The sequence below is a fragment of the Mastomys coucha genome, unplaced genomic scaffold, assembly GCF_008632895.1.
Source record: "Mastomys coucha isolate ucsf_1 unplaced genomic scaffold, UCSF_Mcou_1 pScaffold21, whole genome shotgun sequence".
NCBI classification, from domain to species: domain Eukaryota; kingdom Metazoa; phylum Chordata; class Mammalia; order Rodentia; family Muridae; genus Mastomys; species Mastomys coucha.
In genome coordinates, this window is record NW_022196904.1 from 126608427 (window position 1) to 126630544 (window position 22118).

A 22118-nucleotide genomic window follows, 5' to 3' on the forward strand; every position below is an offset into this window, starting at 1 on the left:
GGAAAGGCCTCATGCTACCCACCCTGGTCTCAAACTGTTGATCCTCATGCTTCCACCTGACAGCTGCCATCATAAGCCTGGGCTCTCTTGCCTAAGCTTGTTTTTTTGTGTCCTTGGAGAAGGAACTCTGGTCAGTGTGGTTTTAATAGAACAAAACCACAGAAAACATCCTGGCTGTTTAAGCCCAGGGTGGGGCTGCAGTCTGGAGAGCTCCCATGGGATGTTTTGTGGGTGAAGCAGGTCCAAACACCTCCCACTTGCCCAGGTCATCTGATGACACTGGCTCCCTGAGCTTCCAAACTTCCTTCAGTCAATGCTGCCCGGCTGCAGAGGCCATGGAGTTGCACGAGGAGGGCTAAGGACCACACATTCCTGTCCACTTTGCCCACCGGACTCCTAGGGAGCCCAGGATGGATAAAAATTCAGATGACAGTAATTAATAATAGCAGACAATCAGTAGTCTTTGGGCCTCGTGGCAGAAACCTAAAATGCTAGATAACTAGGAGGCAGAGGCAGGAGGATTGAGGGTTCAGTGCTACCCTGGGCTATTTGGGAAGGCCTATCTCACAGGGTAAAATGGCTGGATTTCAGCTCTGTGATGGAGTGTTTGCCACCGGTGCTGAAGCCCTGGATCCCAGCTGTAGGATTGGGAAAAACAAAACAAAACAAAAAACCCCAACCCGCCCAAACAAGAAGTCACTGTTTCTTTTCTTGTACCCAAGAGAAATATCTCTTGTCTATTAGGGAGGAAGCTCTTGTGAGTGTAGTGGATGTTTGAGGAATACAGCAATGATAACTGAGGTCATGGACTTAGTTCAGTCTCAGTGATCTCATTTCCACACTAGGATGGTATCTGCTACGTAAAGAATCAGTCAGTGACTGATTGGTTGGCCTCTGTCTACATGGTACCCATATTGTAAAAGTCTATCTGTGTAGCTGGGCAGTAGTTGTGCACACCTTTAATCCCAACACTTGGGAGGCAAAAGTAGGTGGATTTCTGAGTTCAAGGTCACCCTGGTCTACAGAGTGAGTTCCAGGATAGCCAGGGTTATACAGAGAAACTCTGTCTTAAAATAAAAAAAAAAAGAAAAAGGTGTATGTCTGTGTGTGTGTGGGGGGAGGGTAGGTGGGTGTGTATGTGGTGTATATTCCTCATAAATACCTACTTTGAATCCTTCTGCTAGCAGGAGGAGGCAGGAGTCAGGTCTCCTCTGACTGTTCAGAGATCTACTCAGGGAGATGGCATCTCTGAGCACACACAGCAAGTGAGAGTTTTGGACAGGGAGCCTGCTGTCTTAGTCAGGATTTTACTGCTGTGAACAGACACCATGACCAAGGCAAGTTTTATAAAGGACAACATTTAATTGGGGCTGCCTTACAGGTTCAGAAGTTCAGTCCATTATCATCAAGGTGGGAACATGGCAGCATCCAGGCAGGCATGGTACAGGAGGAACTGAGAGTTCTACATCTTCATCCTTTTTTTTTCCCACCCCGAGACAGGGTTTCTCTGTGTAGCCTTGGCTGTCCTGGAACTCACTCTGTAGATCAGACTGGCCTCGAACTTAGAAATCCGCCTGCCTCTGCCTCTCAAGTGCTGAGACTAAAGGCGTGTGCCACCATTGCCTGGCCTATATCTTCATCTTAAGGGTGCTAGCAGAACACTGGCTTCTAGGCTGCTAGGATGAGGGTCTTAAAGCCCACACCCACAATGATACACCTGCTCCAACAAGCTTTCTGAACTGTGTCACTCCCTGGGCCAAGCATATACAAACCATCACACCTGTGTATTCAAGTAGCTGACTAGGACCCTACATCTGGAAGGTTCTGGCAGAAATGTGAACTCTTTGAGCCACTAGCCTGAGTCTGGCTGGCTAGCGCTTCTTAGCTTTGTAAGGAATTACTTCTAGCTCCACAGGCTGTGTGAGTTTGTATTTTGCTGTTCTGATAAATACCTGGGGGTTTGGGGGAGGGCAGGATCCAAGCAGGAAAGATTTACTATTTCCTCTTGGTTTCAGAGGTTGGAGTTTGTGGTTGACTGGGGCCATCACTGTGAGGCCTTTGGTGAGGCAGAGTGCATCATGGTGGGGGTGGGGTCATGGCAGAGCATAGCAGCTCAATTTGTAGCAGTCAGGAAACAGAGAGAGGCAAAGAAGGACTAGGAATAGGGGGTGTCTTTTCAGGGCACATCCCCGTTGGACACTCTTCCACTTCTGGCCCTGCCTCTCCATGCATCATATTTGGAATCCATGAAGAGGTTATTCCAGCCAATTTTCAAAGCCCATCAACAGGCAGCCAAGTCTCCAACAACAGGGCTTTTGAGAAACTCCTGATTCAAGCCACTACACATGCTATTGCCTGTGACAAGGGTGGGTTCACCTGTGTTCTTGTTTTTTAGATAAGGAACAAAAATTACAGCTGCCACACACTGTCAGTTCCAGAACTTGTGAGGAAGAGGCAGGCAGAGTCAAGCAGATCTCTATGAGTTCGAGGCCAGTCCAGTCTACATAGTGAGTTCCAAGACAGTCAGGGCTAGATAGTTAGATCCTGTCTAAAACAAGAAAGAGAAACAAGACTTACTTACAAATAAGAACAGAACATTAACTCTCAATAAACTGGGAGAATAGATACATCTGTGTGCACTGTTTATATGTAGACATTTTGGCTCAGAAAAGACAGGATGCATATCTGCATGTTGAGGCCAATGCAGTGTTATGTCTGGGGTGGTCCCTTGGGCATGGGCCCCTGGAAAGTAGCTATGTGTGTGGAAATGTGTGTGTCAGTGATTGTGGGAGGAGTTCTTCCTTTTCTCATCTCTCTCATCGCTGTGCTGGTAATGCTTTCAAATATGCAGTCCAGATGTGGTAACATCTGTAAGATCTCAAGTACTTAGCAGATTGGAATGAGAAGGGTTGGGAAAAGTATTAAAACTTCACAGGTCGGGGCAGGTGAGATGGCTTAGTGGGTAAGAGCACTGATTGCTCTTCCAAAGGTCCTGAGTTCAAATCCCAGCCACCACATGGTCACTTACAACCACCCGTAATGAGATCTGACGCCCTCTTCTGGTGTGTCTGAAGACAGCTATAGTGTACTTATAATAAATAGATAATAAATAAATTAAAAATAAAACAACTCTTTAAAAAAAAAAAACTCCACAGGTCAAGAAAAAGCAGGAAGTACCGCAAGCATTAACAGAGGCTTGGAGCTATTTGCATTAAGTCTTCCTGGGCCTTCTAGGTTGACTAGAGAATCCATTCAAAAAAGACACTCTCCAGTCTAGGGTAGAGGCTGATGTCACCTGCAGCTTCGGCTCTACATCACACAGCTCCTTCTGGACCAGGGTAGAGAGAGGATGGGGGGATTCAGGCTGGGGATGGAAGACTTGCAGGCCCATTAAATGGTTTTAACTGAAGACTTTGGGGGAGGGGGAGCTGAGCAGCTGGGTTAAGTTTGCTGACCTGCAGTCTCACTGACAGATTCACTCTGAGCTGGCCTTTTGGGATCTGATCACTCAAGCCTGCCCATCACAGCCCCGGTGCTCAACACAAGCTCCTGGTGGAGGATATGCCTACTCATTCAGCCCTTCTTCCCTTCTTCGGGGAAACCAGATTATGTGGAGCCATCAGACAGGACCTGCTCCTGAAAAGAAATGGAACACATTTTATTGGCACAGCCAAGATGAAGTATGTCTTGAAATCAGTTTTACAAATAAACTCGCACATAAATTGTCCATTCTCGGCTTGGAAACCTGCTTTTTCTTTTCTTTTCTTTTTTTTTTTTTCCACATTTGAGGAGCTGTCAGAGGTCCCTAATAAACACTGAGTCTTATTTAGTTTACTGGATATGTAATTCTTCTTTTCTTTGGAAATAATTATTTTTCAAGCAAGTGCAGCAGAAATATAACCAATAAACATCTAGCTATGACAGCATAAACAACCTTTATAGCAAGCCCATACATCGAGCACTCCAATAAAAGTACCTATGCTAAGAAGGGAGCTACAAAATTGGCTGTCTTGTCCCCAGACGGAGCTCTCCTCCTGAGGATCCAGAGACTGCTCATAGCTACTTTCCACTTCTGTGCTACAGAGATGGCTGTCGGAGTGGCAGGCAGGCAGTCTGGCTGCCAGAACAGCCATGGGTTAAGGAGAAGGAGTCTGACCTCATGGTAGTGCCAATGTACAACGTATCTACATGGTCTGGTAAAACCTGCCCCCCCCAAGTCCATTGTGGGGTAAAATTCCCTATAGGATTCTGGAGGGGCCATATGAGGACCTCAGCTTTGGCCACCCCCACTCTTAGTTCAGGCCAGATGTCACACACGATATGGACGGCTATATACCTGTGCATGGAACAAGAATAGCCTCTTTAAGAAACTCCCACTTCGGGGATTCTGCTCATGGCTGAGTCAACCTGATCCTTACCTTTCCAGAATTCTGGAAGAGGGAAATTTGTTCAGGTCTTTCCCACCTAAGAGCTCAGGCTGCCTCTCACTGTGCCCAAACTGGTGGGCAGCACAAGGGTTGGGGGGGGGGGGTTGTGTGTGAGACAAAACGCTGTTGGGCCAAGTGGGCTCCAGGCTTCTCCTGGGGAGCTGTGTGTTGCAAGTCCCCAGCAGACTTGCAGGGCTCATTGGGGCTCATTTATGCTTTTATGGTAGCTCACTAGATGTTATCGCAGCTTGAGAACTGAAATTAAAATATGTATCCTTCAGGTGCAAATCCTGTACTAACAGCTTTACCGCTGCTCAGCAGGGGGCCTCCATTAATCTCGCACCAGTGAAATTCCTAAGGAAATTAATTCCCTCCAGTTGGGGTTATTCTCAACTGGTCTTTGGGGGCGGAATAATTGGAATTTAAGAGTCTCTCTTAAAAGAAAGAAAACCTTGGCCATTTTACTTGAGTGGCAGCTCTTTTCAGTGCCACACTTTCTCTTCCCCCAACTCCTCCAATATCCCTTTATGATTCTCAATTCTCTAGGTAGGGTTTTCAGATTTCTACCCACGGAAGGGAGTTGGACTTTGAGGCTTCATTTCAGCTGACCAGGTATGGTTCTCGGCAGAACAGTTTCTTTGTGGCCTCACAGTCCTGACACTGCATGCTGAGTAAGATTTGGCCATAGGAATGCATGACAAATCATTAAAAGCTGGTGGTTAAAATACTCTACTAACAACAGTAGCTAAAAAGAGCTTGGCTGTTTAGGAGCAGTAAATATCCGCTGTCATTGTCCAGCCCAGCAACCTCCCCTCCCCCACCCACAAGTTTAATTTTACAACACAGTTGAAGGCTGAGTGATATAGCTCAGTGGTAAAGTGCTCAGAGCGTGTCTTGTTCTATACCTAGAACCCACTTGAAAAAAAAGATGGCTGTGGTGGCCTGCTTGTAATCCCAGTGCTGGGGACAGAGAAGGGGAGGGAGACAGCTAGATCCTTGGGGCTCATTGTCTCACCTGCCTAGCCTACTTTGGAGAGTTCCAGGTCAGTGAGGCTTTGTCTCAGAAACTAAGGTGGACAGCTCCTGAGGACTTACAGACAAGGTCCCCTAGTCATTCCAAGAAAGCACGCATGCGCACGCGCACACACACACATACACACACACACACACACACACACACACACACACACACACACATATCCCACAGTTGATTGCAAACACATAGAGTTCTCTGCTACCTCCTCATTGAAACCTTCTCCCTCCTGGGCAAGGACTTTAGCTCCCTGCCCAGAATCCCAGGTCCTGCCTGTTTCTATGCTCCAGAAGTACCTCACAGTGCTCCTGGGGCAGCTTTGTTGTCTTAAATCTGCAGGTTAGAAGCAGCTGCTTTGCTGGGAGAGCTGTTTGTGGCCAGGCAAATAAATCCAACAGCACAGGATAGCATCATAACAGGGAGGGGGGAGGGAGGGTTGGAGGGTCAGGTGTCATGGGCACTCAGGTATGAATCCCAGCTCCTAAAATGGCATCAGACACCAGTGGGTGTTGTGCCCAGAATGACTCTCCAGGGACATAGGCCCAGATCAGCTCCAATCTCTTGCTTTTCTGTTTTTTTTTTTTTTTTTGTTTGTTTTTTCCCACCTGCATAGAGAAAAGCCAAGCATCTTTTACAATAGTAACTTCTAGTTAGGGTTACTGTTGCTGTGATAAAACACCATGACCAAAGCAAAGTTGGAGAAGAAAGGATTTGTTTAACTTAGTTCTGTATTACTGTTCATCCCTGAAGGAATTTAGGACAGAAACTCAAATAGGACACAATCCTGGTGGCAGGATCTGATACAAAGACCATGGAGGGGTACTACGTATTGGGTTGCTCAACATGGCTTGTTCAGTGTGCTATCTTATAGAACCCATGACCACCACCAGCCTAGGGATGGCACCAGCCTAGGGATGGCACCACCCATAATGGGCTGAGCTCTCTCTCATTAATCACTAAGAAAATGCTCTATAGGCTCACCCAGAGCCCGATTTTATGGGAGCATTTTTTAAGTTGATTTTCCCACCTCTCAAGTAATTTTAGCCTGTGTCAATTTGACATAAAATTAGCCAGCACACTATAAATGTGGGTTGTTCTGAATAGGCCCAAACCAACGAACCTAAAAGTGGCCAGTGTTTTCCCAAGGTTGTCAGAAGGAAAGGGGCAGGCTGGTGAGATGGCTCAGCGGGTAAGAGCACCGTCTGCTCTTCCAAAGGTCATGAGTTCAAATCCCAGCAACCACATGGTGCCTCACAATCACCTGTAATAAGATCTGACACCCTCTTCTGGTGTGTCTGAAGACAGCTACAGTGTACTTACATATAATAAATAAATAAATCTAAAAAAAAAAAAAAAAAAAAAAAAAAAAAAAAAAAAAAAAAAAGAAGGAAAGGGGCTTGACTTCCCAGAGCATTGAGATGAGAGTTTGCAGTGGTTAGAAAGGAGAACCTGATATTGTCCTTGCTGCTATGGGTGGCCAGCTTCCTTAGCTATAAATGGGGGCAAGAGCAGTGATGGTTTACACTCTAGCAGCCTGAAGGAGACTGAGGGAGAAATATGCACCCCGTTTAACCACTTTGAGGGCCAGAAAACCTCAACCTTCCTCCCCCAGCATGGATCTGTATACAGGTCTAACTTGGGCACATTAGCTTTCTAAAATGCATCTTGGCCCCATCCTGAGCTTGCTAGTCTTAATGCTCAAAGTCAGAGCATTTTCTATGCATGAAGTCACCTGCGGCCTCCTGGGTTATCAATATTAGCAGTGGTAACTGCAGAAAGGGTGGTTGGAAAGCTCCCAGGATATTTCCTGTGGTTTTCCCAAAGTGAGAGCCCCTCTGCATCTGGTGTCTGCCACTCGTGGCAGGTTCCATTTAGAGGGAAAGTCAGAATTTGTAAAACTGCCAGATGGGAAGAAGTGGGGTGACACTCCTTTAAAAAAAAAACCTCTATAACACATCTCCTCTCTGAATTACAGTTTGACTAATTTCATGTGACAGAGGCAGTCTGAGTTCTTTGAAGTCAGGCAGAAGCAGGTCAGTGCAGTGGTTCTCAACCTTCCTAATGCTGAGACCCTTTAATACAGTTCCTCATGCTGTGGTAACCCCATAAAATACCATAAAAGTATTTCATTGCCACATCATAACTGTAAATTTACTACAGTTGTGAATTATAATGTAAGTTATCTGATATGGAGGGTATCTGATATATGACCCCAAAGGGGTGGAAACCTACAGGTTGGGAACTGCTGGGTTAGAGAATGAAAGGCCTCCCATTAGGACCCCAGCTCTCTTCTGTTCTTAGCTAGCAAGCTCTCACACTTTTGGGGAACTTTTGGGAGACCTTTCTCTATGTCAGCTATATAGTTTATATGCTTACATATAGTAATCAGAGTGGGTATTCTGTCTTTATTTTACTTTTTATTCTTTTATTAAGGCAAGGTTTCATACTGCAGCCCAGGTCCTCTGGAACTTACTATGTAGCACAAGGGGAGCTCAAACTCTTGATTCTCCTTGCCTTAGCCTCCAGAGAGCTAGGATTCCTGGCCTGTCCTCTTCCTAGCTCTCATCCCCCCAATCCTGTTTCTGCAAAATGGTCCTTTCCTTTCTTGTGAATTTTACCTCCAATGAGTTCTCTACAGTTTTTGTTTTCAGTCAACCTACTCTTTATTCAAAGATGTAGGTTCATATATACTTCATATGAAAAGAAAAATGCTGGGTATGGGGGCATATACCTGTAATCCCAGTACTTAAATGGTAGAGGCAGGACAAACTTCGGTTATACAGCAAATTGGAAGCCAGCCTGTGCCACTTAAGAGTGTATTTCAGGCTGGGCGGTGGTGGTGCACACCTTTAATCCCAGCACTTGGGAGGCAGAGGCAGGCGGATTTCTGAGTTCGAGGCCAGCCTGGTCTACAAAGTGAGCTCCAGGACAGCCAGGGCTACACAGAGAAACCCTGTCTCCAAAAACAAAACAAAACAAAACAAAAAGAATGTATTTCAATAAAAACAAATAAATTTATTAGCAACTATGGACACCTAGTAGGTAAGTTTATTATCAACTAGGTGGTACATACATATAATTCCAACATTTGGGAAGCAAGCGGGTCATGAGTTCAAGGCCAGCCTTGGCTTCATAGTCAACTCTAGACCATCATGGGCTACATGAAAACTTGTTTCAAAATATAAAGGGTGTGTGTGTCAATATACAGAGATAATGTGTGTACTGTCTCCCAATGATAAAACCTTGTGTCTTTGTTAGGGTTTTACTGATGTGAACAGGTACCATGACCAAGCAATTCTTTTTTTTTTCTTTTTTTCTTTTTTTGACCAAGGCAATTCCTATAAAGTACAATATTTAATTGTGGCTGGCTTACAGGTTCAGTGCACAATCATCAAGGTGGGAACATGGCAGTGTCCAGGCAGACATGGGGCTGGAGGAGCTGAGAGTTCCACTGCTTGTTCAGAAGGCAACTAGGAGAAAACTGGCTTCCAGGAAGCTAGGACGAGGGTCTTAAAGCCCATGCCCATACTCACGGTGACACACCTACTCCTTCAGGGCCACACCTTCTAATAGTGCCACTCCCTGGACTAAGCATATACAACCCATCACAACTTGCAAACCTGTAATACAATATTATAATCAGGATGTTAATGCCCATGTGTGACCCTGATGTTTTTTTGAGGTTTCTGTGGCTTTACTGGTATTTGTATATGTTTCTTTCCTTATAGTCCTAAATTTGGGTATAGACCACCCCAGTCAAGAAGCAAAACAATTTGTCCTGTTGCATTTGGAGCATTGTGATTTACATTATTAGTAGCTGTGTTTCTCAAGATGTGTGTGACATGGCTCCGGGGCTGTTTGTAATCACAGGAGCAGGGCTGCCAATAGGATGCAAGAGTGGCCACCACAAGCAACTCTCCTGCATACTTTAAAATGGCCCAGTGAGCAAAGGTAAAAGGAAATGTTTAATTTCCAATATATCCAAAATATTTCAATATGTAATCTGCTACTGTTACTCAGGCTGGCCTGGAACTCACTGTATAGCCCAGTTGGGCTCAAACTTAAGGAACTCTTCCTGCCTTAGCATGGGAAGATAGGACTGGAGTGTCACTGCCCATACAGGGAAGCTTCAAGTAAGAGGGTCATGGCGTCTGGGCCTGGGTGGGAAGGTGCAGGAACTCTAAAAAGGAGCCTAATGGTTCTTAGAGGTAATGGGGCCATTAAGGCTTTGCCTTGTCAAGGCTGCAAAGGGTAACAACTGTCACAGGGTTGTACTGAAGGGTTGATTTTGAGGTTCAGAGGGCACCTCTAGAAGAGTTCAAGTTTCCTCCAGGACTGAGGTACAAGGATTATCAGGGTTGTGCTCAGACACTATTGTCTTTTAGTCTTTAGGCTTCCTAGATCATCTTTATGCAGCTTCTTGTGAGATTTCAGCTTGTCAGTGTTCTAATCTGACTCCACTCTGACTTACAATTCACACATTCTTGCATCCCTTCCTATTGTGTAGGTTTATGAGCTCCAGAGCTACAACAGCCAGGGGCGAAGGCATCTAGATAGTTAGCACACCAATACAAAGCAGGGAGGCTCCGCTAGGCTAGTCCAACTCAGAGCCACCAGAGGTGTCTCCAATCCTCCCAGTTCTCCCGGCCCGAGGGCGTGACCTTCAGTGCCGGAGGGCGTGGTATAGTGTATCAGGGGTGGGCCCCCGACCTCGGCGGGCGTGGCTTCCCCGTGCGCAGCCTCTTCGCGAGTCCGTCCCGCCCTATCGAGCCTCCGGCGCTCGACTGCTGGTGTCTGGCGGAGACAGCATGGCGGCGGGGGCGGCTGGGGCAGCCGAGGCAGCCGTGGCAGTGGTGGAAGTCGGCTCTGCCCAGCAGTTTGAAGAACTACTGCGCCTCAAAACCAAGTACGCGGGGTGGCGAGAGGGCCCGGGGACCAGAGGGTGGCTGGCCGGGGGGTCACGGGACTTGGGGGCGGCCCCCCAACTCGGCAAGTCCGGAGCTGAGCTCGTCGTTCAACGGCGGCCCTAGTTGGGCCGCGGCGGTACCCCCTCCTAGGGAAGCGGAGCGCGGCGGCCTGCGTGCACAATGGACTAGACCTCCGGAGACCCGCATGTGGCGCCTCCTGAAGGAAGCCTTGGCTGGGAACCAGCCTGCAGGCCCAGCTAGGGTCCGGGGCTTTCCTGAATCATCAGCTGGCTTAGGGAGGGTCTGCTGCGGCCGCGTGGGCGCGCGTCTTGCTTTTGGATAAACTTCCAAAGGCCAGCCCCTGGGGATGCGAGGGAAACCACTACCTCGGCGCTCTGTGATGCTGCCCAGCCTCGGTCTGCAGAGTAGTGAGGGGTTTCAGGCTCAGCTGCCTGGGATCCCCAACCTCTCCTTAGTCCTTTATGTGCTTGTAACCCTGGGGCAAGTTTCACAACCTCACCTTCGGCTTCCTCCCGGGTGAATGGACCGGTTCTGTTAAAGCACTGCTGTGGCTGGCGTACCGGAAGCTCGCTCCACTAATGTGGGGCCTTGGTATTTTCACAGAGAGAGTGGGCAGGTGGGAGATTGATTGGCTCACATCTGCTACTCCATACTGCATGGAGAATTAAAAATAGCTCATTCAGAGGCTGGCGGTGTAGCTACTGCTTAATATACAAGAAGCCCTTAGTTCAGCTTCTAGCACCGAAAACAAATCATCATCAACAATAAAACCTTCCAGTTTTTTTTCCCCCCACATTTCAGGTTTACTTGACTTTTTTTTTTTTTTTTCCCAAAGAAAAGGAAAAGGGAGAAAGAATAACATTAAGTAGAAGCTGAGTTTTGATTGATCCAGCCAGGTTGTTTACCAGGCATTTCAGAGGATGTCAGAGATGGCCTTGCGGAGTGCTGCGGGCTTGTGTGGACATGTCCTGAAAAGCTTGGACATAAATCATCTGAGAAGATTCTTTTATGTGTGTGTGTGTTTCATATGCTTAGTTTGTTTTTATGGTTCATGTTTTAAATAGACCTTAGTGGGTAAAAGTTAGCATGCCATTTATTCTGCAAGTTCAAGGTCAGTTTGCTCTTCATAGTGAGTTTCAGGCTAGCCAGTGGTGTATAGGGAGACCCTATTGCAAAAAACCAGGAAACAAACATACTTTCCTCTCAAGGAGGTGGGGAGGGGGACAAGAACAGCAACAAAACCTAAACCCATTTGCATGTATTCTTGTCACTGGTGTATGCCTGAGATGACTCCGGAGACACTAACTGTTCAGAATGGGTGTCATGGGAAGTGCTGTGTGACACCTGGGGAAGGAGCTGCTTTGTGTGGATGCAGAAGCCATTAAGAATATTAAATAGCACTTGTGAGTGCAGCCATTTCCATATTAAGGCTTTTCAGGTTTGGTGTGGGTTGAAATCTACTTTTTTGTTTTATTATTTTTTCATCATTTTATGTGTATTGCTGTATTGCCTGCATGCGGCTGTGCACCATATGCATGCAGTGCCCTCAGAGGCCAGAAGAGAGCATTGGTTCCTCTGGGATTGGAGTTACAGATTGTTGTGAGCCCTTATGTAGGTGCTAGGAATGGAATCACCAGTCTTCTGGAAGAGCAGTTAGTGCTCTTAATCATTGAGTCATCTGTCCAGCCCAGAAATTTACTTTTTATATTAAAATTTTTTATTTATTTATGTATTTGTAATTTTCTTCTATATATATTTCTTGTATATGTAAGTCCTATGTATATATATTTTTTGTGTCTATGTAAGTGTTTTTATATATATATAATATATATATATATATATATATATTATATATATACACACACACACACACACACACACACACTTTTCAAGACAGGGTTTCTCTGCGTAGCCCTGGCTGTCCTGGAACTCACTCTGTAGACCAGGCTGGCCTCGAACTCAGAAATCCGCCTGCCTCTGCCTCCCAAGTGCTGGGATTAAAGACATGCACCACCACCGCCTGGCATAAGTTTTATGTTTATGTAAGTGACTGAAGTTTCAGTTTCTGTGTATACTGTGGGGTGGGAAATGGGTCCCAGAGTTTGGGCCCTTTCATAAACCACTTAGAGTCCAGAATATGGTAGTGCTTAGAGTTGTTAGTATGATTTGCAGATGTATAGCTGGAGTAGTGGAACACAATACTAGAATGACAAATGATTAGTGAGCTATAATTGTTTCATTGATGGAGAACTGAGACTCAATGTTTGCTAAAATATTCAAATATTCTGGGGTGCAGTGTAGCTCAGTAGTGGGGTGCATTTTTAAAGCTCTAGGTTTGAACACTAGTGCAGGGGGTAAGGAAGTCATGTTGGTGAGATTTTCAGCTCGCTCTTTCTATAAATACTGTCCTAAAATGATGCATTGGGCATATTTGCCTGTCTGTTCTGAGTGAGAGTGGTTACATACAGTAGAGTACACAAGAGGGTGACATCATCCCTATTATATGTGCAGTTGGCACCCCATGCTTAAATGGAAAATAAGAGCTAGGCATGTAAATATAAGAATATCTTGGGCAATAAATAATTGTTCACATTAAACACATGCAGTGGTGTTATCAAAACACATTTTTGTTTGATCTTTCTACCATCCCAGGATGTAAGTTATTACTGTTTATAGTTGTGGGCGTTCAAAGAGTTCAAAACCATGTTAGTGCTATTGGAGCAAAACTCAGCTTTGTGTGCATACTTTCTTCTTCCTCCTGCCCTTCCTTTGAAGCCAGGACTCATATAATGGAGGCTGGCCTGGAACCCTAGATGTAGCTAAGGAAGACCTTGAGCTCCTGATCCTTCTGCACGCGACTTGTGAGTGCTGCGATTACAGGCTAGCATCAACACACCTAGCTTTTCTCTTGTTTTTCACACTTGAGCTCATACTGGGAACAAAGCCTGGTCATTTGCTTTAATTTAATTATTATTATTATTTTTTTTTTTTTAATTTTTTTTTATTTTTTATTTTTTGGTTTTTCAAGACAGGGTTTCTCTGTATAGCTCTGGCTGTCCTGGAACTCACTCTGTAGACCAGGCTGGCCTCGAACTCAGAGATCCACCTGCCTCTGCCTCCCAAGTACTGGGATTAAAGACTTGCACCACCACTGCCCAGCAGTCTTTGTATTTTTAATTCTTAGAATAAATACCTGTGGGTGTGGACTTTGTGGGAGGTCTTGTATTTAATTTCTACCAGCAGGATAAGAAGGTGCTTCTTCCACTTCCTTTTAGAAATCCTAACCAAAAAGTGTATCCCACTTTTCAAGACTAGTGCTGCTCATGTGCAGTAACAGAGGCTAGTGGGTTTAGCTGTCTTGCAAGCAGGCTCTTGACCTCTTGGAGCACCTCAGATGGTTCATCTCTCTGCATGGCTTGCCTTGTCCTTGGGCTTAGGTATATATTGCAATGTCTTCCCTCCCTTCCTTTCTTAGGCTCCCCTTTGCTCCTGTGGGGACTAATAGTGATTTTCACCTTGACAGGAGTTATAGTCAACCAAGACACCTGTCATGGGCATTTCTGAGAGGGATCTAGATTGGGTGAGTTGAGATGGGAAGACCCATCCTGAGTGTGTGTGGTACCCTTCCACTTCTGCTTTCCAAGAGCTGGGATTAATGGTGTGCACTACCATGCTGGCTAAGTGATTTTTTTTTCCTTCTTCAGAATAAGCCCTATAAGTTGTTTTGTCAGGTGTACTGCCACTACCATACCTGGGCCAGTTGCTAATATGCTTCCCCCTTTCCTTGTAAGGATTTTATCTGTGCTGCCTAACAGGATCACCTTAGTTCTGTGAAGCCAAGTCAGGATTTACTTCAAGGAGGCCCTGCTACAGCCTTCTACTGTTTGAGTCATGAATGAAGTGATGCCAATCTCAGTCTTTGGGATCTTAATTTTTCAAGCAGTTTGCCACAGGCCAGTCTGTCTGTAGCAGGTATTCATGACCATGTTTCTCAATTTCTGTCACATTCTCTAAACAAATGTATTAAATTGTATTTGTTCATAGTCTGTCATGCTCATGGAGGAGTACAGGTGTGTGGGTTTGTTCAGTGATTCAATGCTAGACATGTTCTCAAGCTAAAAGCCCCTTTTTAAAGATTGGGTATGTTTATTTATTGATGTCAGAATGACAACTGTGCTATGGTACTAGATGAAGACAGCCCCGTCTTCCCTCAGCACTATAAACTGCCTTGGCTATCATGATGGTCCCCCTTTTTCCCAGGGTATTCCTTTCATCTAGCAGCTTTGGCTTGACTGTTTTCCAGACCTGACTATGTGTGTATCTCTAGAAAAGCTGGGGTTTTGTTGTTTGTTTGTTTGTTTGCTTGTTTGAGACAGGGTTACTCTGTGTAGCCTTAGCTGTCTTTCCTCTGCCTCCAAAGTGCTGGGATTAAAGGTGCATGCCACCACCTACCAGCAAACCTCCCCAGCCGCAAGCCCCTAATAGTTGACTTGAGTTTCATTGTTGGAGTATAGGGTGCTTTGTTCTATCTGTGGGCATCTGGGTGTATTACAGACTGCTTGGGTGTTCCTTGACAGGGAACTTTGTTGACTTGCTTTTCTTCTTGCCACATTTAAGCCTTGGGACCTCTCTTAGATGCACTACTAGGCTGGACGGCATGTCAGAGCCTGCACAGGTTTATGAGGGAGGGTTGCAGTGTTCTGTAGACTAGAACTCAGTTCATTGTCCTCAGACAACTTTAAGGAGGACTGAAAAATGTTGTCTAGCAGAATGTATGAGTGAGAGGCAACAATTGCTATCAGCTGAGGCCTAAGTATTCTTAAAAGATCTGCCAGATACAGGTCTGTCTGGTGCAAATTGTAACCCATTTATGGAACATACAGTGTGTCCTTTCTTGGCTTAGGTGGCTTCTCCTGTTTGCCTTTTGTATCCTTTCAAATGGTTTTCTCTTCATCATTTCTAACTAACTAGTCCCAGTCTTCCATATCTGTCTGCCAACCCTCCCTGACCCCAGTCCCCACCATTTTTGAAGTAGTCCTACTGGCTTAGGATGGCCTTGAACTGACTGTATCCAGTCTAGGTTAGAATTGCTCATTCTTCCACCTCAGCCTCTGTAGTGCTGGAGTTACAAGCATGTAGCTCCGCACTGGGTTTCCATTTCTATTTCAAGCTTATACTTGAGCAAACCCACAATTTTAGGTACCTTCTTTCTCAGCCCTCCCCATCCCTACTTTGTACATGTCATTTAATCTGCTCTTAATTCTTTAGCTCTGGACTGGAAGGCATTGTTCTCTTTGCTCTGGCTGCCTTTCCACTTTCCTGACTTCTTGGAAACCTTGCACCTACAGCTGCCTCAGATTTTCAACTTTGTCTGCACTGGCATTGTTCCTGCATGACACAAGCATCTGGGGATTGATTTCTTGCACCGGAGTTAAGCTGGATTCCTCTGTGCAGTCCAGATCTCTGGGGGTTGATTTCTGGTGGTGGCTACTTCCAGCCAGCTCTCCGTGCAGCTGTGGGTTCCTGCTTCTTTTGGTGGTTGGCCTCATTCACTGTTTGTTGCTACTTTAGTGGTATAACTTCTCCCTTCTTGCCATTCTCTTGACTTCTGGGAAACTCTGATCTTAAAACTCCCGAAGCTGTCCCTCTTTTCTCTGTCCCTCCATCTGGCCTGATGCGATGTTTTTATGAGACCCAGAGACACTGACCTCCAGTTTCCTCTGTCCCTTCTGTGACATGGTTGGCTCTATTTCTAGATTCCCAGCTATAGAGAGCTGAGGTTTTCTGCCCATGAGCCCTGGTCCTAATATTCCAGTAGACTTCCTTTCCTCCTAGTATGACATTCACCATCAGCATTTAAGCCAGAACTTGTAGTCAACCTTTGATTGTGGCCTGTCACCTTTTCCTCTTTTCCTTCCCCTTCTGGCTGTAACCCTCCTCATCCCATATGTGTGTCTTCTGTTGTGGATAGGGTCCCACTTTTCATCATTAAAAAAATAAAATAAATTTTTAAAGATTTATTTTAATTTATATGTGTTTTTGTGTACGTACATGTATATGTGTACAGGTGCATGTGGGTGCTCTTGGAGGCCAGAAGCTCGGAGCTGGTGTTGAGACCTTCGTGAACTGTGTGACCTGCATGAGTGATGGGGTCTGACCTCTGGTCCTTGTGATAGAGCAGCAAGGTTTGCTCATGCTGAGCATCTCCCCAGCCCCCTTATCATTTCTTAATCCATTCCTTGTTGGTAGGTAAATATGTTTGCGTGTTTTCTCCAAATAACATTTTTATGTGTGTCCCCCCCACCCCACCTTGGAGGAGGGTTTTATTTGAACTTAGAATTCTGTAAATTCAAGTTAAATTTGAGGTGGTTTCAAACAGGTCTTTGTGAAAACAGTTTTGTATGAAAATAACTAAGATTGGTCTGAAAATATAATTGACATGTCTGTTAGTTGAGACGCATGGACATTTAGAATCATTTACCAGGGCTTAATCTTGATTTAAGAAATCCCATTAACTTGAATATTCATCCAATGAAGACTCGCATTGATCCTGCACACTACAACGGAATTCTTTGTTTCCTAGGTAGGAGAATTTGATCTACACCTGTATTTGCTTCCAGGATCATTATAATAAAAAATATGTTTTTTGATTTACAGGTCACTCCTTGTGGTCCATTTCTGGGCACCATGGGCTCCACAGTGTGTACAGATGAACGATGTCATGGCAGAGTTAGCTAAAGAACACCCTCATGTTTCATTTGTAAAGGTACTATACACTTTCAGTCTTATATCTTTTATTATTATCTGACTTATGAGATAGACTAGGTTTTATAATGTAAAGGAAGAAGCTGCGAAATTCCAAACACTTGAACTTTGTGTTGAATTCTGTTATATTTGCAGCAAGTTATTTTGCCAGATCTTTTAATGTTGCATTTCTCACATAGTTTAAAAAATTACTACAGAATGGGCAAAGGACAGAACTGTTTGACAGGACAAGCAGACCAGATAATTCACTTGATAGTTTTGGCTTGATAGCAGTTGATGAACATTGAGAAGGAAGTATGTTTCAAAATGATTCTAGAGAGTGCATATATAGACAGGTTGCTGGGGTCAGTTGTGTTGTCTGCCTCTCCTCTGTATACTGAGCCCCTGCTCTATTTAAGTCTTGCTTTCTACATTTCCTGTTGTCTTTTGAGAGACTGGGCTTTAAGAGGAAGCGCATGCTGTGCCTGGAGGTTAGCAGATTCACTTACACACATGTAATTCTAGTCATTCCGGAAGTAATACTGCTTTAGGTTTTTAAAAAAGTGAAATATATGTTGAGAATAATGAATTATTAGGAAGCGAGGGATACTCTCTGTATTCAAAAGTGTTAATTTTTAGAGTTGATTTATTTATTGAGACAGGGTCTCACAGCAGTGGTTGGCCTCAAGATCTCAGTGTTCTTGCCTCCCAAGTGCTGGGGTCAGTGGCTTGTGCCTTTTATCCAATGCTGAATCCTTAGGATTTAAAACAAAAACAAAAACCTTCATCTTAAAACTACAAATTGTGAGTTCAAAACACATGTTGACAGATATACCCATATGTGAGGTTAGAAACCATGTGAAGCTTTGCTGCCTGTAGGTCAGATTTCTGACATCTAATTTCTTAATTCCTTCTCATGGTAGTGATTACATTTTCTGACAGCGTTTGCATAGACAGAATTTGTATGCTTTGAATAGGTGCTGTACTCTGACGGCTCTAAATACCAAGCAGTGTAGCAGGGCAGACGCTGAGAAGGTTCACTCCCTGTCTTCCCTGCCAACCCTTTGTCCGTCCCCATAAGTAACCAGTTGTATTAATTTTGTATGAATTCTCTCAGTGTTTTTTTATGCAGATAGCACAAATATGAATATAATAGTTAGCTTTTTAAAATTTAAGGACTTATTTAAAATTCTGATGAAATGCATAATGTAACCTTAGAAGGTAACCCTAAAATGTCCAGTATAAATAATAGAAGGGGGCATTAAAGCTGCATGTTTGGTCAGTGATAAAAGATAACGACTACAAGGGAAATGAATGATTAAACACTTCAGTCATAGAATTAGTCAGGATGATGGTAATTGTCCCATGTCTGCTTTCATACGTATAATGTTACTGGCTTAGGTAACACGCTGTTCTTGGCTGCCATCTGAATGATTTATTTAAACTCACTATAGAATTGCTTCTCACATTGGTACCAGACTTGGCAGTGAGATTTTAAGTTGTTCAAGTGCTTAAATGTAGCGGTGAGCCAAGAGTTGGCGGTGTGTCATACTACTGGATTGTCAGGTATATCTGAGCATGACTGTGAGGGGTTGGCAGCAGGGTTTTTGTTACGTAAGAGTTCCAGAAATTTCTGGAGTAAGGCAGTGATGGAGTAAATTTTCTCCATCTTCTCTTCTTGAGTTGGGGGTCTTACTTTGTTACACTGGCTGGCCGCAAATTCTTGGATTCAAGCCAGATTTCGGCATCAGCCTTCTGTAGCTGGCACCTCAGGAATGGCCTGCTATACCTACCTTCCTTTCATTTGATTTTTTAATGAAAAGGTGTATTCGTTTGGCTTTTTTTTTTTTTTTTTTTTTTTTGTCTTTCAAGCTAGGGTTTCTCTGTGTAGCCCTGGCTATCCTGTAACTCACTCTGTAGACCAGCCTGGCCTCAAACTCATAGAGATTTACCTGCCTCTGCCTCTTGGGTGCTGGGATTAGGCATGTGTTATCACTGCCCAGCTAGTTTGGCATTTTGACTTGTGAAATGAGGTGATTGTTCCAGTCTTTGGTAGTAGAGTCACAAAGTCATTTAAATAAGTGATTTTCTTTTAAATAAATTTTTTTGGTTTGCATGTAAATTATTATTACTACTACTTCTTCCTCCTCCTCCTCTTATTTTGAAACAGCTTTGTGTATTCTAGGCTGGCTTGGAACTTACTATGTAGCCATGGATGACTTTGAGATTTTTGATCCTCCTGCCTCTATCTCACTAATGATGGGATTGTAGTGGGTCCCATCATGCCCCAGTTATATGGTGTTGAGAATCAAACCAGGGCTTCCTGCATGCTAGGCCAGCACTGTACCAGCTGAGCTACACCACCATCTTGAAGATGATCTTGAGTAAGGTGTTTTAATTGGTTATTGTGGTATTCTGCATCTACCAAGAACTAGTTTTCTAATTACTAACATACCACCAGCTCAGACAAACCAGCCACACATTTCTGGTCAGAGTTGTGAGGCTTGTTCTTACCAGGACTGCAAGCTGAGAGGCAAGGCTTTTGCATTCTCTGCTGAGACCCTTGTTTCTAGCTTGTGTTGTGGCTGGAAGATGCTACCTCTGATGGGCTAGTTCCTTCCCTGCCTCAGTTGCTGCCATATCCAGTTGGATCCTGAAACTTGGGTTTTTCTGTAGGCTCTTACATCTCTAAGAACTGTGAGGAAGTACATGAATTACTTCCATTAGTAAATAAATGCCCTATAAAAAGATTCAAGCTTTTTATAGAGTGAAATAGCTAATTAAAATATTAAGTGCTTTTTCTTTTCAAAATACATAGTCAGATCTCTACCTAAAATGGAAGTACACTTTATTGATCTGTGATTTATGTTATGTGTCTGGGTAGGTGGAAGGATGAATTTATGATTTCCTGCCTTAGCTTCCTGGGTGCTGAATAGGCTTGTGTACCATGCTGGTAGGAATACATATTTGTCAGTTATTTGGTAGAATCTTTCAGATTATGTTGTTTGGGAATGAGAGATAGTAGGAAGGAGACAGAAATTCCACAGCTTTGTTTGTAAGGAGAAGGTGGGAAAAAAAATCAGACCCTGTTTGTAGGAATCCTGTCTTCCCCTTTGCATTTCCCACCTGTCATGTGTCATAGTTGCATTCCTATCACTGTGATGAGATACTTCCACAGAAACAACTTAAGGGAGGAAGGTTTATTTAGCTCATAATTCCAGGTCCACCATATCAGGGAAGTGAGCTGTAGAAACGTGAGGCAGCTGCTCAGATTACAGTCATATTCCCAAGAGAACATGAATGGCACATGCTATTGCTTGGCTTACTTTTCCACTTACACTGCCCGGGATCCCTGCCAAGGGATTGACATGCCCCTGCCCCATTGGGTAGTTAGGATAGTCTCCTCATAGTCAGGCCCAGAAGCCAGTCTCTCAGGTGTTCCTTCAAATTTTTGTCAAGTTGAGAGTTAACACTGATCATTACTAACGATTCCACTTCAGTATAAACTTTCTCAAAGATTAGAGTCAGGGAGAGTTTTATGATGTTGCTCTGGTCAGTATTGTTGTATTGTATGGTGCAGTAGTTCTCATAACAAAGGGGTTCTTTGGGAGTTGAAGGACTCTTTCCTGGTGTGTCACCTAAGACCATCAGTAAACACAGGTAATTACATTATGATTCATAACAGTAGCAAAATTATAGTTACGAAGTAGCAATGAAAATAATTTTATGTAAGCATAACATGAGGAAGTGTATTCAAGGGCTGCAGGGCTAGGGAGGTTGAGAACCACTGATATAGTGGTTGCTGTGCTGAGAGTCAGGGCATGGAGGAAAGTTACAGTGCTGTGTTTTGCATCCCTACACCATTGGTTGGGCTGTTGGGGACTGTACTCAGGACCTCACATTTATGTTAGGCAAGTGCTCTACTACTAAGTTCCATTGAGGTCTATTGTAGGAATTAAGAGTACTGGATACCCTTGCTAGGGACCTGGTTTCAGTTCCTAGCACCCACATACTGGCTCATAACTGTCTGTAACTGCAGTTCCAGGGCTCCTGACCTGTGGGTACCAGGCATGGTGCTTATGCATATATATATATATATATATATATATGCAGGTAATCACTCATACACATATGATAAAAATACATAAATCTTTAAAAAAAACCAGGTTTCTTTAATATCTGAAAAAGCCAAATGTCATAAAGATACAGTTTATGCTACTTTCCAGGTGTCTGTACTATTGCTCTGTATACAATAACTGAGGTGATAGTGCTGGCCAGTACCACGAGTAAATAAGTGACCTAGAGCTGTGAGCCATTTTTATGATGTCACTGACTTGTAAAATGAACTCTGAGAGTGAGGACCCTGCTGGGCCTGTTGGAGCACACATCTAAGCCCAGCATTCAGGCAGACGGTTCTGGATCTCTGTCTTTGGAGGATCTGAGTTTGAGGCTATATCTGTTATTTTTCTTTCTTTCTTTTTGGTTTTTTGAGACAGGGTTTCTCTATGTAGCCCTGGCTGTCCTGGAACTCACTCTGTAGACCAGGCTGGCCTTGAACTCAGAAATCTGCCTGCCTCTGTCTCCCAAGTGCTGGGATTAAAGGCGTGTGCCACCACTACCTGGCTCTCTCTCTTTTTTTTTTTAAAGATTTATTTATTGTTATATGTAAGTACACTGTAGCTGTCTTCAGACACACCAGAAGAAGGTGTCAGATCTCATTACGGATGGTTGTGAATCACCATGTGGTTGCTGGGAATTGAACTTAGGACCTTTGGAAGAGCAGTCATTGCTCTTAACTGCTGAGCCATCTCTCCAGCCCCAGGCTATCTGTTCTACATAGCAAGTTCTTGGCATCCAAGACTACATAGAGATCCCCTATCTCATACCTCCCAAAATGAATGAGGACCCCGCCCACCCGCCATGTTTTCACCTGTCACACCTTCTCATGGAAGACTGTGAAGAGCTCAGTTCCCAGCAGAGGCATTG

At 44.3% G+C, this 22118-nt stretch overlaps 1 protein-coding gene across 1 annotated transcript in view; it reads left to right on the top strand.

Moving 5' to 3' along the window:
- Nucleotides 1-10197: 10197 nt before the first annotated feature.
- Nucleotides 10198-22118, top strand: part of Glrx3 (glutaredoxin 3) — a 29743-nt gene continuing 17822 nt past the window's right edge. Inside the window, exons 1-2 of the mRNA XM_031388666.1 lie at nt 10198-10366; nt 17046-17154. Coding sequence (XP_031244526.1) covers nt 10269-10366; nt 17046-17154 — 207 coding nt within the window. The 5' untranslated portion in view covers nt 10198-10268. The remainder of the gene's footprint in view (nt 10367-17045; nt 17155-22118) is intronic.